Below are 18,413 nucleotides of genomic sequence, written 5' to 3'. Positions count from 1 at the left end.
GAAAATGAAGTTATAGATGAACCCGAGATACCTGAGAATAGGAAGAGCACTTCAAATTTAGATGTACCTGTAAGTTTTTCAAAAGCTAACAGAAGTGTTCACCAAATACTGAAAGAGGTGATGTATCACCAAATTTTTCAAATCGACATAACTACATAACTCGATCTGGTTGGACTGTTAAAAAACCTCATTATTTAAAAGACTATGTATAATTTTATTGCTATCATTATTTCTGTTAAAAAAGAGAGATGTTATATATGTTACTGTAACTGTGTCTATTATTAATCATAATTGTAATATAGAATAGTAGAGTAGCAATGTAGAATAAATGGTGTTTGTGTACATCACATAATCTTCACTGAGCACTTATCTAACATACAGTATCTGAAACGATAATCTAAAAATCTAAAAATAATACAAACAGTATCTGAAGCGTTAACTGTAAGTGAAGTGTACTGTAAATGCATTAGTAATTTTAGTACTTTTCTGTTATCAGGATTGGGTTAAAAATATATATGTATGTATTCACGTATATAGTAAGTACAAATATATGTGGGCATGTATGTACATATGAATATACATGCATACATCTCTAAATTTGGTCCCAATAATGGTAAAGTACAGTAATTTTTATAGTTAGATTTATGACATTTCTAAAATAAAGTCTTTTGTGAAAAAATAAATTTAGAAGTAATTTAGCCTTTCTTTGGGAAGAAGAGAAACTCTGTATAGCTTTGTTTGGTGATGTTAATTTACTGTTTGTTTAATCAGTTGGGGGGAAACCTTTTCAGTATTATAAATTTCGTACTTATGTATTAACATAGCTACCTTAGTAGGAGTCCTCAAATTTTTAGAATGTGCCAAAATTTGGCAATGCACATTGCCATTCTTCCGGCAACCATGCCCATAACATTCATTCAAGCAATGCCATTGTTTCTGTATGTACTCTTTTATATATATATATGTGTGTGTGTGTTTCTGTATGTACTCTTTTATATTTAGTATTGTACTTACAACTTTGCTTATAAATATATATACTATATATGTATATATATATATTTGAAGTTACAATAATTTTATTATATTTATAAACAAATCACTATATTTTTTGCTTTAAACTTAGTTTTAATTTTAAAATATGAGCTTGTGTAATTTACCAGCAGTGAAAGAAACTGCAATAAAACTTTTGCAAGAACACAGAATTTTGTTGAAAATTTTCTAAAGAAAACATTGAGGAAATGTGTCTTAGATAGCCTCTGTCACCAAGGGTTGCACAGAGCCGAGTCTGCACAATTCTGTGATGTTCTTTTAAGCAGAAACAGGTTGCTATTTACTTTAGGAGAAGAATAGTATAACAGAAATTACAGAAAGATTTGAAAAATAATGCAAGTGTTTTATTTTTTATTGTATCCCATAATTTTTATTTAATCATTTAAATTGCTAAATTATTTTTCTTTTCATTGTGTTAATGTTTACTGAGTTATGGTATATATCAGTAATTTGGGAATCTCTAAAATAGAGGCATAAAAACCACCAACTTGCTCCTGATAAATAACTTGTAGTATTAAAAATTGCCAAGATTGTCACATTAATATGCAGGTACCATAAATTGTTTCTTGAAATGTACTTTTTTTCTGTGCAAGTCAGATCTTTTCATTGCATTAAAATTCTAATAATTAAATCTTTTGTATTTGTCTTAAAGCATTAAACTAATGATGCAGTTCATAGCTTAATGCCATCATTAATTCTCATTATCATCCTTTCATGGAAGAGTAAGCTTGAAATGTATTATCTACTCTAATTAAAGTTTTATTAAATTTTTTATTCATCATTTCAGTTATATTAATGAAATATTGCTTCCTTTTTTTCAGGCTTTAGCTGACTAAAAAAAATTCAAAAATGGCAGATTGTGTCACGGTGGATATAATTTCCAATAGAGAATCTGTCAAAAATGTATTATCTTTGGGAGTACGGCTTGCCTACAGTGTTGGCCATGTCCTCAATGATCTATGTGCATCTATGTGGTTTACATATCTTCTCGTGTTTCAACACTCAGTTCTGCAATTTACAAACTACATAGCTGGTAATCTTATGCTGTTAGGACAAGTTGCAGATGCCATTGCGACGCCTTTTGTAGGTTATGAATCAGATCGGCCGAATAATCTTTGGCTTTGTAAATATGGAAAAAGAAAAGCATGGCATTTGTTTGGTATGCATTTTGTAATTTCTTTTGTAATTAATTTTTCAATAAAATTATACTATTTATTATATTCTTATCAAAGTTTATGCTGAATGCTTTTTATATCTCTTAAATTATATGCCCATTAGTGACCAAGTGGATAAGATTGCTAAGTGCTTTAGTTCAGTCTGTTTTGGTACTTTGATAAAAAAATAGTTGTCTAAAGGGTTTTCACAGCTATCCCAAGTATAATTTGGATAAAAGTCTGTTTTCCTTTGGCAGGCTTCCATAAAGCTTTGCCGTGTATAACAAATTATATTTGAATACTTTATTGTAAAAATAACCTAACCCTTTAAGTTTACTTGTTGCTACAAATTTATCCTCCAATAACTACTAAGATATTAAAATATTTAATAAATGGCTATAAATAAATAACTTATATTTTTTGCAAGCATTATAACATTTAAGAAAACAAAATAAATAAGTTTCATTCAGCTGTCTAATATTTCTCTTTTTAGAAAAATTGTGTATAGATTCCAGTTATCTGTATATGGAAGCTGTGCTGTGGGTTGTAAATAGTTAAAAACTTTCATTGATTTTTGTTCACTGGTTAGATATTAATATATTTAAGAAGTTATGCAATTTCTTTTTGAAACTATGTAATTATTCCCTAAAAAAATGCTGTAACTTTATCCAATATATTTTCATGAACTTTTTCAGTAACAGAAAACCCTCATTTTTTTTCAAGAAGGAGAGTATTCAAATATGGTGTGCTAATTTTTTAATACTAGTTTTTCTCTACTCCTTTTATTTTGCTCTGTAGTTTCCATAGTGTGTGTGATTCATAACTCTTGATAAGAATGAGCATATATCTCCATATGTTTGTTTTATCAACTTTCAGTATTTTTGTTATAGGTTATCTATATTTTAGGCAAAACTTAAAATTGGTCAGTTGTTCAGCCTTCAAAAGTCTTTAATCCGGAATGATCTATAATCCGGACCTCAAAGCTACAAATTTTCTGCGCATGCATAAACACATGTGCATATACTGGGTGGCCATAATTAAACTGACAGTGCTCACAGTGTTCTGTAGCGCAATCTATTTGCGAGAATGATGCCACATTTTGTAGGAAGATTAAATAAGAGGGGAGACGAAGGATACCGCGAAAAAAAATTAATCCCAAAAGTCGCCGCTAGGGGAATACTTGGCACTGTGTAACAGAAAATAGAGTGTTAACAAATGTAAATTAATACGGAATAAAATTACCTTTTATTATGGATATGCCTTACAGTATGGTTTGGAAAATCTTACGAAAGATTATCAACTTCTATCCGTACAAGATCAGCCGTGTACAGGATTTACTGTACCCCGACCATGATAAGCGATTGACTTTTGCTCTCACCTTTCTTGCCAGAATGGAGGTGGATGATGCTTAGCCGTGATGGATGATCTTATGGGAAGACGAGGCCCACTTTTACCTGAATGGAACAGTGAATACCTAGAACTGCTGAACTTACGATGACAAATCACCACATGCAGTCACAGCAATTCCCTTGCATTCACCAAAGGTAACTGTTTGGTGTGGGTTCACAGCAGAATTTATCGTAGGTCCATTCTTCTATGAGAACATTACCCCAATAGGACCGGAAACCTGTTCTGTTACCGGAGAGAAATATCGCCACATGTTGAACAGCTTTGTCATTCCGGCACTTCAGCAAAGACAATGCCTGGAGGAAATCATTTTCATGCAAGATGGAGCCCCTCCACACTTTGCTGTATGGGTGCAACAGATGCTACGACAGAAATTCACAACAGAAAGAGTCATTAGCCGCTACTTTCCAACTGCATGGCCACCTCGGTAGCCTGATCTTACCCCATGCGACTTCTGGCCATGGGGTTACCTTAACTCCAAGGTCTATCAAGGAGTGGTCCAGGGCCTGGCTACGTTGAAGGATAACATATCACGGACTGTAGATTCCTGCAGACATGTTACTTTCTGCTGTTGTGCATACTGTGCACAGAATGCAATATGTGGTCCACAACAACGGCAGTCACATTGAACCTCATTTGAATGCAAAATAAAAGGTAATTTCCGTATTGATTTGCATTTGTTAACACTCTATTTTCTATTACACAGCGCCAAATATTCCCCTAGCGGTGACTTTTGGAATTAATTTTTTTTTTTTGCAGATTCCTTCGTCCCCCATCTTGTTTAATCTTCCTACAAAATGTGGCGTCGTTCTTGCAAATCGATCGCACTAGAGAACACTGTGAACACTGTCAGTTTAATTATACCTTTACACATGTGCATAATACGTTTATGCATGCACGTTTAATGTATAACGGACTGTATAAGCTAAGCTAAAATATATAATTATCTATTTCAGTTAATATTGCAGATTGCGTTGTTCCTTAATCTTCGAGTTGGATCCGGCTTATTATTTTTTGCAGACTGTTAGAGCAATTTTATAAAAGTAAGCTTGAACTTTCGATTATGTCAAAAAGAATTTCCGATTCTGGAGCTGCAAAAGGATCTACAAAGCGAAAGCATGTTTCGATGTCCATCAAATAAAAAGTGGAATTGCTGCAAAAAATGGATAAAGGCATATCCTTTATTTCTCTAACCATTCCGAAATCTGATTATCAATTTCACGCTGCTCTGCGGGGCAGGGGGGGGGGGCATCGCAGCGTGGAATGAATTAGAAGTTGATCTGTCAGCACTATCCTTACCTTCAGAGCAGATGTTTTTATTTTATTCGGCTTATAATTCCTTACTAAATGTAGTATTTCATCTCGATGTACTCCGTCTTTGATATGATTTAAATAAAATTCCTCGTCATTATAAATATCATGAATACACATCAAATAGTTTTCTGGTTGCAATTTTTTAATTTCAACTACGCGTAATGTATTTACACATGCGTGCGTTGAAAGAAATGTTTAATAAAGTAAGCAAATAAATATTAAGCTTTTTTTGTAAATTTTGATACCCTTTAGATCATAATTGCTCTTTATTTCATAAATTACGGATTCATGTTTTTAATTTTATAATTTCTGCATGTCATCTTACCAGATTTAAATTGATGATCTATAATCCGGAATTGCCGAAGTCCCGACGAGTCTGGATTAAAGACTTTTAATTGTATAAACTGAGTATTATGATACAAAATATTAATGTACTGCTTTTGAAATGTATGTAGAACTGGATGAAAAATTGAAATTGCTAACCCTATACATCATGGACACTGTGTTCTACACATAGAACTTCTAATTAAAAATAATGTATGAAAGTTTTTATATGTACTGTGTGTACAATGATAATATTTCCCAATCATTGTACTGTGTGTGGAGTACTTGTGTTTCCTAATAATTTCCTTTCTGGAGATTGTTTCAGAATTTCTTTACATTTTATAAATAATTTTTCATTTAAAGATCTGTTTTCTAATTAAGCAAGAAACAAAATAAGGGAATAATATGTTTAATAAAACAGAAAATAATTGAGATATTTTATACTTTTTCATTTAATGTTATTAAACATATTGAAAATGAAATCATATTTGTCTTGTAATTCCTGTCAGTTTTTATTCAAATAACTCTTATCATGGCTAAATAATCAATTATCTTATCTGTGAAATAGTTTCCATGTCTGGAAATACAGAATATTGATACTTATTTCGACAGTTGTGGTAATCCACCTCCCCCCACCAGCGGCCGAGCGGTAAAGACGCTGAACACTGGTAGTTCGGTCCGAGGTTCGAATCCCGCAAACGGCCAGTTTCCCTTAGAAAGTCCTCCACGAAGGCATCCCTCCTCTTAGGCAGATAGCCTTCGGGTGCTTTGCCATAATTAAATAATCCAAATCCAAATGTGGTAATCCACCATCCTACCAAAAAATCCCAAATTCATTGCCATCTTTATAAAGTATTCACAAACTAATTTGTGACTAATTCTTTGTCAAGGTGATGGGTAAAAGGTAACAGCCATTTTCAGAATGTGGTGTGCTAGAAATTTCATACAGCGGCAGTCAGTCAATAAAACTAAAAAGTGAGAACGTCAGTAATAAAACATGTACCTCATTCAACAAATCCTTCATTTTTACTCTTTTAGTTCTTCCCATGCACATAGCAGTGTGATTTTGCTTAAAAAAATATCAGAGAATTGCATGAACACTGACGAAAATAGACGTGTTATGTGGATTGCCACATAGTTGTTCCGGCAATATACTGTTTTGCGTCAAGAATACTTTTTTTTGCCACATTTTGTTAGGGGTTGCAGATAATCAGAAAGTATCAAAATTTCTTTAATTTTATGTATAGTTTTTGTAAAATAAAGCATTTTTCACCATTTTAAGTTGTTTTAGCCATAGATGGTGATCTTTGCTTCAAAATGTTCCTCTAACTTTCCCACAGGTAAAATATTGTGATCATAATGTAATCTCCAATACCATAAATACCATAACATTGATAGATGTGTAATTTAAAAATGAATATGTTGGTGGAATTTTATTTCATACTTTTACTATATGTTCTTCATAATTTTATATAGAGAGTAGATCAGAATACATTTGCTTGCACCATGTCACAGCGGCCAGTTTTAAAAAAAGGCCTCAGATTTTTCATCATATTTCCCAGCAGATAATCAAATCTCTCAGTTTTTAATTTTTAATCTTTATTAAAGAAAAGGTTTCCCAGCGCTAAGTGCAATTGAATTACTGAAACTTAAATTGATCAAATTGTACTCCACCACTCTTATTGATTTTTAAACTAATTTTTCTCATTAAATTTTATTTTATCTGAATTGCCTTAATTTACTGTATAGAAACATTTATAAATATTAAACCAATATTTAATCAGTTAATATTTATATTTAACTTTGCTTTACAATAGTATGGGCATTAATTATCAATTTTATTTTCATAATTTTCAAAAACACTGAGATAAAAACTTTCCTTTCAACTCAGGATTTTCTTAGCATAAAAATGTAACAAAATTACAAAATGAAATTAAACATGTATCGTAAAATTTTAAATATTAAAATATTAATATAATCAGGATATTGGAATTGTGTTATAAATATTTTAGTAGGCTGAATCATGCATTATAATTTAAATTCAGTGTGGAGTTCTTCTGAAATAGTGTCACTGCACAGCATCAAAAACTCCCAGTTTTTCATATTCTAAGGTTGGAATTTGAGGCAGTTATTAACCATGTATAATGTCTTTCATTCTAATTGCTTTAGGCAAAGCTCATTATATTAAAAACATTGAGCATGTGAATCTTCAAATCAAGTAATGGTTGTGTAGCATTCTACACAAAAAATAAGAGCAGTTGCCTTTCACAAGATACCAAAGTTAGCCTTTTAAATAGCTTCACATCAGCTAGCAACTTTGTTATTACTGTGTTATTATGTTTTACATAAAGTGTGAGGTTTTTTTTTTTTTTTTTTTTTTTTTTTTTTTTTTTTTGAATGATCTGAGTTTTAAACAAGGATTTGCTATCAAGTCATATTTTAAGCTGGAGCACAACACGACTGTAACTTTTGCAAAATTTCAGTAGACATAAGAAAATTGTGCTTTGTTAAGAGTAAAGTCATTCAGGGGTTTAAAACTTTTCCTGAAGCCCAAGAATGAACTGAAGACAGTCCTAGCTCTTGAAGGACTTCAACAAAAAAGAACTGATGAAAATATGAGCAAAATCAGGGGTTTTGAGTGATTAGACCATTGACTGACTGAAATTAATTGCAAAAAATCTAAATCGATTTGTGTGAAGCCATACCTGAACAAGACTTCTATGTTTTATCTTGGCAATGTATCTTGTCTCACAGCACTTTCTGTAACATTATTTTGGGCTAAAAAAGACATTCCTGCTGTCCCTGAACCTCCTGCATTTGCCTGGTCCTTGGCACTTTCTCTTGCTTACCATATTGAAAACTCATTTGAAGAAGCACCATTTTGAACCTGCAGAAAATATTAAAGAGTCATGATTAACCAGCTGAAAGCTATTTCAATTCCAGAGTTGCTGCACTGCTCTAAATAGCTGGAATAATGTCTTGTATCATGTGATTCCCAGTGAAACTGAATGAGGTGGAGTAGGTTTACAATTTAAATCAAAATAAAAGTGCTTTTAAAAATATCTTTTTACACAGACCTTGTAAATGTCATAATTTGAGATTTTTATTTCCAAATCTTTCAGTTTTAAGATATTTCAGTGTAAGTAATGAACCTACTGTCATCTTAAGATGATCACGTTTATTTATAAATTTGGTAAAGGGGGGATAGAAATTTTACCTTTAAAAGAACGTAATTTGTCGTATGACCAGAAATATTTTTTTTAGTACAAAGGGGCAATTTACCCAGGACTATTAATTTTGTTTTGGCATTTTGCATTGATTCACGATAAGCATTGTTTCACTTTTCAAATTGTTGCCACCAAATGTTATCATTCTGTATTATATTTAAAGAAATTAAATAATGAAGAATCTGCATGAATATATATATGTTTCTCACATTGTGATAAAAGAACGGTACATAGAGCCATCAAAATTTTAAAAGTGTAATCTTCCATAGAATATGGGCATGTGGAAACCTTAATTTTAATTTGAAATTTGTTTTATTATTGATTTCATATTTCATACCACTTCAACAAATTTTTGATTAGCAAACTAAACAATTTCAAAGCGAACAATGGCAACACTGTATGGAAAAAAAATATTTTTATCTCCAGCACACAAGATTCTGTATTGGAAATTCTAAAGATACGCTCATTTTAAAATTATTTTGCAATATTGCTGTTGAACTGAATTTTATGGTCTGAGTATGTAGAACATGATATTCAATAAATAAAGGTAACACACAAAATGTTAAAAAAAAAAAAATGCCCCTTTAGACGTAATTTAAAATCTGAAACCTAACCTTTCTCTTCTTTTCTTTTTTTTTTTTTTTTTTTTTTTTTTTTTTTTTTTCAAATTTCATAAACGCTTGTCTTAAGAATTTCAAATTTCAAAATATAAAGAATAGTTATTGAGAATCAGGACTGGTGCTAATCTCGAAAATTTCCTCAATAGAAAAAGTGGGATTCTCAAATAAAGTGTGTCTACATATATAAAGTCATTTGATCAGAGAATTATTTTATTAGTGGAAATTGATATTCCTCTATAGAGTTAGATATACAAATACTAGAATCAGTGATAGTTTGTATGGATCAGGGTTGACCAAACTTAGGACAGTAGGAGCCACATGTTAGAATTCAGGAAACTTCGATAACCGTAACCGCAGTTAAATTTTCTTAAAGTCAGAATTTGTTAAAATCATTTTTAAATTAATGAAATTTAAATCATTTTAAAAGTAATTAAACATAATTTCATGGGAAAAAAACTTTTGAAGTAAATTGATGATAATTTTGCATTTTTGTATAATTGATATGGTTGCATATAAATATAAGTGAGGCCTGGTGTCTCAGTGGCTAGTGCATCGTGCAGCACTACCACAGATCTGATGTTCTATACCTCGGTTGGTAAGGTTGACTCGGCCTTTCATCCCTTGAGTGGGTCGATAAACTAAAATAAGTACCAGGTTCACTTGGGGACTAAACATTGGGAGTCCTGGGTATATGCTCATGCACCCCAGGTCCCATAGTCAAGAAAGCAGATATCAGGGCACTGCAAGCCATGGCTCATTGAGGGCTTTTACACTATTAAGTTTTATATAAGTGTTCTTATATACAAGTGTAAGCTACACTTGTATGTAAGAACTTTTATTTCTCTTGCTTTATATTCAGAAAACATTGTTTCTATGATATACAGAGCTGAAATTATTGTGCAATGTAACAATATTTCAAACAAAAAATCAAGCATTTTCTTCTGGTTTAATTCCCTCCTCCACCATTGCATTGCAAGTGTTGAATGATCTTAGCAGAAGTTGATGCTAATCGCACCCCAATAAGACAAGTAAGCAATTCAAGTCATGGTATACTTATTTTTTTTCAAGGGAGCCACTTGTGCTTTGGCTTGTACTAGGGTCACTTTGACTTCTTTATTTTGACTTCTCAAATATACTGCACTTGCATAAGATCCCTGTGAAGCATCGGCAAACGTATGCAAACTAAAAGATTGTCCTTTTGCCAATGAAAGTAGTCTGGGAATCTTCACAGGGGATAACAAGGGCAATTCTTTGACCCACTTCAAGAATTTTCTTTTAATATCTTCAGGTAGCTCTACATCCCAGCTCAATTTAGTTTCCCAGCTCTTTTGCAAGTATAACTTTGGAAGGAGAGTACAAGGGCATGTGAAACCTATTGGGTCAAAAACTCTCTGTAAAATTGATAGTACGTTTCGTCTTGTCACTGAGAGATCAGTCAAGTTGATATTAGGGATGTCACAAAACAAAGAATCTTCATATTTATCTTACAGAAGACCAAATACTTTCAATGGTTCGCTCATTGTAGATTTTCCACTGTTCAGTTCTTTTTGCTCCCACCCTCTTAAGTCAAAGTTAGCACTTGCCATTAACTGAGTTGATTTTGCAATAAAGTATTCTGCTTCTTCATTCGAATTCACTAGTTGTCAACATAGAAGGAATTTTTCAATTTTGTAGCCACTTCCTTCAAAGAAGGTTCACATTGGTCTAAATGAGAGTTGATCACTGCTCCTAAAAGAAACGGACTGCATTTTAGTCTGAAGACTACTCTGCAATGGTGAAGTTTTCTTATTTCCTTTTGTTCCGAGTTTTTCCACTATAGGAATCGTAGGAAATCACGATCAGATATTTGAAGAAAAGCTCTTTTAATATCTGAGATAATCCCTATTTTTCCTTGCCTAAATTCAAGAAGCAGTGTAGGTATTAATTCAATTAAATTTTGACCTTTTGCTAAGCAGTCATTAAGTGACAGGAAATCCTTTTGCTTACACGAAGCATCAAATACAGGCCTTACTGCTGTTGTACAGTTATCTTTGAAGATCGGTCTGTGGGGAAGATAATGATTGTTAACTCTTCTTCTGTTACTCCAGATTTGAGCCATTCTTCGAGCACTGCATTGTATGTTTCAAATTGATCTCTCAACATGAGCTTCTTTGTCGTGGAAATCAATCGCTTTTCAGCAACTTCTCTGTTACTTGGTAAAGCTTCTTTATCGTTGATCCAAGGTAAACTGACTTCATAGCGATCATCCACCCACTTCAGAGTCTTGTGAAAATGATCCCACACTGCTTCTTCTAACTCTGAGTCAGTTTTACTTTCTTTGGCATCTGTAATTCCCAGTGCTTCGAGCTTCCACAAGTTTTCTATGTCACTGCTGTGAGTCAACATCTACGTTATGGTTGAAGACATGGACAAGGAGTTTCTTTCTGAAATGTTATCTTTTATCTTTCCCATGATTGTCCATCCAAGTAGTGATTCGACAGCAGTCAGCCCGTTTTCTAATTTCTGAATTCTTCCGGTTAACAGAACACCTGCAACGTCAGCTCCAATAAGAACTTCTATTTTCAAATCCTTTTTACCTACATCAGATGCATGTATATTCTTCTGTCTTAGTTCTTCTATCCATGGTCCAGGCTGTAAACTGACTACTGGTCCACAAATCTTCGACTGTTCCAACAAGATTAGTCGTCTAGAAAAATCACCTCTTAGGCTTCTAACATTCACTTCATAGCGTTTGTGAATTTCTCTCTTTGTTGTTACTCCTCCAAAAAGTGCATAGATTAAAGATTCAGATCCAATTGCGTGGCACCCTATGTCTACAGCAGTCTCCTTTAATATGTATGAACGTTGCGATCCTGTATCGATAAGTGCCCTTACTGTCTTCTGCTTTTTGTTTGCATCTATATTAATTAATAGTGTTTGAAGAAACACTTCATTTAGGAAATTAGTGCTCGCAAATGATACGTTTTGTGTTTCCTCTTCTTTATTCTTTTCAACATCATTGCTCTTTTGATTGGTGGGCAAATCCGGACACATGACACCCCAATGTCTTTTCGAGCATATCAAACATCATACATTTGTCTTGCATTGCTTGGCCCTGTGTCCAGTTTTGAGGCAGAAGAAGCAACCCTTCTTTTTCTTAATTTCATCATTTATTTGACTCAGAGGCATCTTCTGAGCAACAAAGCAATCTCGACTTTCATGAAATTTTTCACAAAATATGCAAGAATTCTTCTCACTATAATTGGTTGCTTTATTTTGGCCTGAGAATAAATCATTTGCTGTAGGCACGAAATGTTCACTCTGGTACTTTTTATCTTTTCTACTTTCTTTCTTGGCACCCGAATCAAATAATTTAAATCCAGCTTTTGCCAAAGAAATTCTCTGCTCTCCTTCCACTTCATTTTTTAAAAACAATAATAATTGTTTCAATTTCTCAGAGTGAGAATTTTCTGCTGTAATTATTGATGCATGATTTCTAATCCAAACTCGTAAAATTTCCTCAGGAATGCAAGATTCCATGAGCAGAAACAGCATTGCAGCGTATTTATCGCTTGTCATTCCTATTGACTCCAACGAATGTAAATACGACTCTAGCTTGTCATACAATTCTGATATACTGCATTTTCTCTTTTGATCAGTGACATTTTTAATAATCAAACCTAATAATTCCCAAATATAGAATTCTACCAACAATTCTTCCCTACCAAACCTATTTTTTAAGCTTTCTATAACCTTTTCATAATTTTCGGCAGTTGCAGTGAAGCTGTTTACAATATCCTGTGGTCTCGTACCGGGTACGGTCGCTTGAACGAGATAATGCATCTTATCCTCGTTTTGAATTTCTTTATCTTCATGTATTCGCCGAAATTGTCCCCAAAACGGTAACCAATCTTTAATTTCGCCACTGAATTGTTTTAACTCTATTTTAGGTAATTTCAGTTTCCGTTTGTTCAAATTCAGCAAAATAATGCTAGTAGATTGTATCATTGGCGATTGAAGAATAATTCCGTTTTTACTCGTATTAAATCTAATTTTTCTTTGTATTCTTCATTTTTCGCTTATTCATTTTCAAACTGATCATTTGAAGAAAATTCTGAATTTAATATTTGAGTATCAAATGCATTAAGTTCAACAGATAAACGTTCTAAAGTAACAAGTTTCATTTTTCTAAATTCTTCATCAGGAATTTCCTTTTCTAATTCCTGCAAAATTGCATTAATTGTTCTCATAAAAGACGCTCTGACAGGTTTTCGTTTCTCAATTAACGATTCCATTTCAGTAAAAATAAATTCAATAAAGTCAAATAGAATTAAATTCGATAAAACCAATAAAATTTCCTTGACTTGTTTTACCGATCACTTCCGTCGTCACCAAAAATTGTTCGAGATTTGCAAGAACTACCCATTCTCCTTTCTCCCGATAAACTTAAAATAAAATAACTTTACATATAAAATTCTAAAGCATCATATTTATTTTCAAAATACATAGAACTACAAGAAACTACAACAAAATCATATGGTTGCCATTCTTACAGTGGCAAACTATAAAAAGAAAAATAACAACTGAGGCTGGGTTGTAACAGAAGTATACTAAAATCAAAAGAAGAAATTGCAGTGGTGTTTACGAGTACAGCAACGTAAAATCATTTCTTTTGAGTGAATAAAGCAATAAGCAATAATTTTAAAAACAAATCCACAAATTTATTTTTATTATATCACATGCATTCCCCTGGAAAAAGTGAAATGTGTGAAACAAGTACTGCTGTTCGAGAAAGCTTTTCTTGAAATTGAGAAAGCATACAAGTTATATGCTGAACTGAACGGATACTTTCTAATAAAGATTTTCTGAGTGAAACTGGCAAATATACATATATGCTTCTAGAGAGGAATACTGTTTTAAAATAAGCTATAGCCTTTTCAGTATTCTAAACTAAAATAATAATTTAGTTTTTTTCTGTAAAGTCAACACGAGAACTGACTTTGTAAAATCAAAGCCTAGCCCTAAATAATTTATGTGAATTGGATTATCAGTTGCATTTTATTTTTTTTAATAAAGATGAAACATTTAATTCCTAGGTCTTGTGAAGCTTCAGAAAGGTTTAAATTTCCAAAACTCAAATTTTAACACTTTTTTTTTTTTTTTTTTATTTGTGTTTTTCGAATTCTGAGATATAATGATTCATCAATTTTATTCTATGATGGTCTTGAACACCACACTCTTTCAGTATGGCATCCAACAAAAACCAACTTTTGCATCCTGTCAATATTTCTGGATGGTAGATAACCTACTACAGCTCCTGGCTATTTCTAAGAACTTGTGGCTTGTCATAGTAATGCTTCGATACAAACTTGACTCCTATTCAGCCTTCAGTTGCTGAATTTTGAACTGTTGATTGAAACTTGGGCTGCTACTCAAATATGTTTATCCAATTATATTGTGAAAATAAGCTTCAAGATTCAAAAGTTGAATCATTAATTTCATTTACTAAATTTTGCACACATCTTTATTTTTTAAAAAATGCATTCTTATAGTTTTTCATTAAATGCAGTTTTCAAACTCTATTGTATTTAAATGGAAAAAGTATGATTATAGCATATTATTGCAAGTAGTTGCAAACATCTTGCAGAAAAAAAGCACGAAATTCACCCATCCTGCTTAGGGATAAATATGAAAATGTTATAACTAAATACTAATAAGAACTTTTACCTCATCCAACATATGAAGCCTATACATGAGTTCAACATACATCCAACATGAGTCCACCAGAATTCAAATATGTGTCTAATTTAGAAGAGTCTGTGTACTTCTTCCCTGAAAGAGATTTCTTCAGCCATTTCTCATGTCATTCGAAATCTGAAAAAAAGCAGTCCCTACAAAGAATAGGAAAGCACTTAATGGCGACTACTGAGAAGCGTGGTGAGTAGATGAATTGCAAGGAGAAACTACTTGAAATAAAATGACACCTGAGGGCAGGGAGAACTGCAGTGCATTATTTTCTAATTAACCTTCGCATCTGTCTTTGAGCTGTCCTGATGGCCATTGGCTGGTCTAAAAATGATATGGTCATTATAATTCGCATAATTAAATTGAATTATTTACTATGTTATTCAGTACTGTAATGATTAGTATATGATGGACAACTTGAAATGGACTAAATTATTACACACAAAAATTAATTTAAAAAATTGCTTTTCTAATGATTTCATTTCATTGACAATGCATGTCATTGAGTGATCTCTGTTTTGAACTGCAAAGTTACTTCAAAAATGAAATGACTGTTTGTTGTATGTGAGTTGCACTTAAGGGGTCAAATTACCTCAAGCGGCTTGCAAGCCACAGTTTAGCTATGCATAGTATAAATATATTTTAATAGTATTACTAGATTAAGACACAATAACACGCCGAATAAATACTAATTCAGAAGTCAAACAATAAAAATCAGCGTTAATTTACAAAATTTTCACAGGACTAGTTTCGATGGTTTTACCGAACCATCATCTTCAGCTGCAAAACCGCAAATGAACAAGATAGGAAATAATGTTTAGATAAGATAAGAAAGCCTGGACAAGAATAAGCAAGTGGCGCCATCTGTTGGCGAAACCAGAACTAAAACATAATTTCTCTAAAAGCCGAAGGCAAATTTGGATTGGAATTAGGATCGTTAACTAGAACAGAAAGATTTTTATGAATGTGAAATGCCTCTAGAAAATCCAGTTCTCCAATGGAAGATATTTTTTGAATAATTTTGGCAGCAGAAAAATTGAAAGTGTGATTTTCGGACCAACAATGTTGAGCAACAGAAGACTTCTGTGTTTCCTTTTTTCTACCATATGCCTCATGTTCTTTGACGCGAAATTTTAAGGCTCTCTTAGCTTGGCCAATGTAAATTAAACCGCACTGGCAAGGAATCCTATAAATACCCCAGGAATTCATATCCGGAATGGGGTCCTTGAGTATAGAAGTTGGAATTTTATTGATGGGAGAGTAAACAACCCGAAAGTTAAATTTCTGCAAAATATGTGCAACTTTATAGCTAATTGATGGAAAGAAGGGAATGACAACAGAATTTTTATAATCTCCTAAAATAAGAGTGTGGCTTTTAGTGTGTTGAGATGAGAATTTTTTAACTGCTTGATTAATAATGTTGGGTGAAAAGCCCCTGTCAATAGCTATTGCTTTTAAATAATTTAGTTCTTCATCAAGGGCTAGTTTGGAGGAGCAAACTTGAAGAGCACGGAAAACATAGGAATAAAATGAAGCTAACTTTTGTTTAGTTTCTAGATTTTCCACTCTATTAGACAATAACATTTACACCATAAAAAATTCAATAGAGTTTTTAAAAAAAGTTAAAAACATTTCTCCTCGTAATTTACTCATGGTTTCTTTTGATGTAAAATCATTATTCACCAATGTCCCAGTGGAGGGTGCATTAAGATGTCTAGAAACCAGACTTTGCGAATTTCATTTCTCTTGCATCGAAATTGATGAGCTAATTTCTCTCACTCAACTCTGTTTGAAACAAACACATTTTGTTTTCCAAAATAAATATTACAAGCAAACTGAGGGATTAGCCATGGGAAGCCCCCTCAGTCCCATCCTGGCTGATATCTACATGCATTATTATGAATCAAAATTGTTTGAAACTTTAAACTTCCCGGCATGGTTCCGCTACGTAGACGACACTTTTACCCTGTTTGAAGGTAATAAAGATGATTTAAATAGAGTTCTTTCAACAATGAATTCTATTGATCCTGCTATTCAGTTCACTTTTGAACTTGAGACTTGCAATTCTCTTCCGTTTCTCGACATTCTGGTCACACGTAACACATCCAACTTCAGTACTACGGTTTACCGTAAACCTTCATCGGTTTGCCTTCCACCACACTTTAAATCATGTCATCCGACTAAACAAAAGTTAGCTTCATTTTATTCCTATGTTTTCCGTGCTCTTCAAGTTTGCTCCTCCAAACTAGCCCTTGATAAAGAACTAAATTATTTAAAAGCAATAGCTATTGACAGGGGCTTTTCACCCAACATTATTAATCAAGCAGTTAAAAAATTCTCATCTCAACACACTAAAAGCCACACTCTTATTTTAGGAGATTATAAAAATTCTGTTGTCATTCCCTTCTTTCCATCAATTAGCTATAAAGTTGCACATATTTTGCAGAAATTTAACTTTCGGGTTGTTTACTCTCCCATCAATAAAATTCCAACTTCTATACTCAAGGACCCCATTCCGGATATGAATTCCTGGGGTATTTATAGGATTCCTTGCCAGTGCGGTTTAATTTACATTGGCCAAACTAAGAGAGCCTTAAAATTTCGCGTCAAAGAACATGAGGCATATGTTAGAAAAAAGGAAACACAGAAGTCTTCTGTTGCTCAACATTGTTGGTCCGAAAATCACACTTTCAATTTTTCTGCTGCCAAAATTATTCAAAAAACATCTTCCATTGGAGAACTGGATTTTCTAGAGGCATTTCACATTCATAAAAATCTTTCTGTTCTAGTTAACGATCCTAATTCCAATCCAAATTTGCCTTCGGCTTTTAGAGAAATTATGTTTTAGTTCTGGTTTCGCCAACAGATGGCGCCACTTGCTTATTCTTGTCCAGGCTTTCTTATCTTATCTAAACATTATTTCCTATCTTGTTCATTTGCGGTTTTGCAGCTGAAGATGATGGTTCGATAAAACCATCGAAACTAGTCCTGTGAAAATTTTGTAAATTAACGCTGATTTTTGTTGTTTGACTTCTGAATTAGTATTACTAGATGTTCAATGTATAGCCGCCCAGACGATATAGTGGTTAGGGAAGCCTGACTGTGATACCAAAGGACCTGGGTTCGAATCTTGGAGAAGGCAGGGTTGTAACTGTCCCTCCCTTCAGAGGACTGTTACCTCCCTTCATTGTGGTTTTTTTATGTTAATGAGGAGGGGCTTAGTCTTTTTGGCTTTGATATGGATCATTCGTTTCCCATTCACACTTATTTTATTCATATTTCGTCCCAAAATTTTCAGAAAATATTTTTTATTTAAATAAAACTTTATGCAATTTCTATTTTTAATTACAGCAAAATATATGTACATTAAATTTAAACCACAGGAAAGAATTTATAAAATCACAATACTAGCTTGGGGAGCAAGTGTGTCAAAGTTGCTGGAAAAGAAAGACCTTTTTACTGAGCAGGTGCATGTATTGTTTAGTAATAAAATAACTCTGTGATTTCAAAACCCCTTATCTATATCCGGGTAAAAATAAACATTCCTATTCGAGAAGCAAGCAAACGCCATTGTGAAGAGCAGTGGTTTCCAA

General features: G+C 32.9%; 1 protein-coding gene across 6 annotated transcripts in view; it reads left to right on the top strand.

Annotated features, from left to right (window-relative positions):
- The window catches only part of LOC118196133 (major facilitator superfamily domain-containing protein 12-like), a 207,559-nt gene that overhangs the window by 145,824 nt on the left and 43,322 nt on the right, over positions 1 to 18,413 (top strand). For all 6 annotated transcript variants that reach the window (XM_035367535.2, XM_085823515.1, XM_035367533.2 and 3 more), the window contains one exon: positions 1,872 to 2,209. In XM_035367535.2, coding sequence (XP_035223426.1) covers positions 1,900 to 2,209 — 310 coding nt within the window. In that variant the 5' untranslated portion in view covers positions 1,872 to 1,899. The remainder of the gene's footprint in view (positions 1 to 1,871; positions 2,210 to 18,413) is intronic.

Source organism: Stegodyphus dumicola, chromosome 9 (assembly GCF_044657685.1).
Source record: "Stegodyphus dumicola isolate Sdum_Otavi_A_Nest chromosome 9, ASM4465768v1".
Taxonomy (NCBI): Eukaryota; Metazoa; Arthropoda; class Arachnida; order Araneae; family Eresidae; genus Stegodyphus; species Stegodyphus dumicola.
The sequence above is the reverse complement of the archived record's forward strand: the minus strand, read 5'-3'. Positions and strand labels throughout refer to the sequence as shown.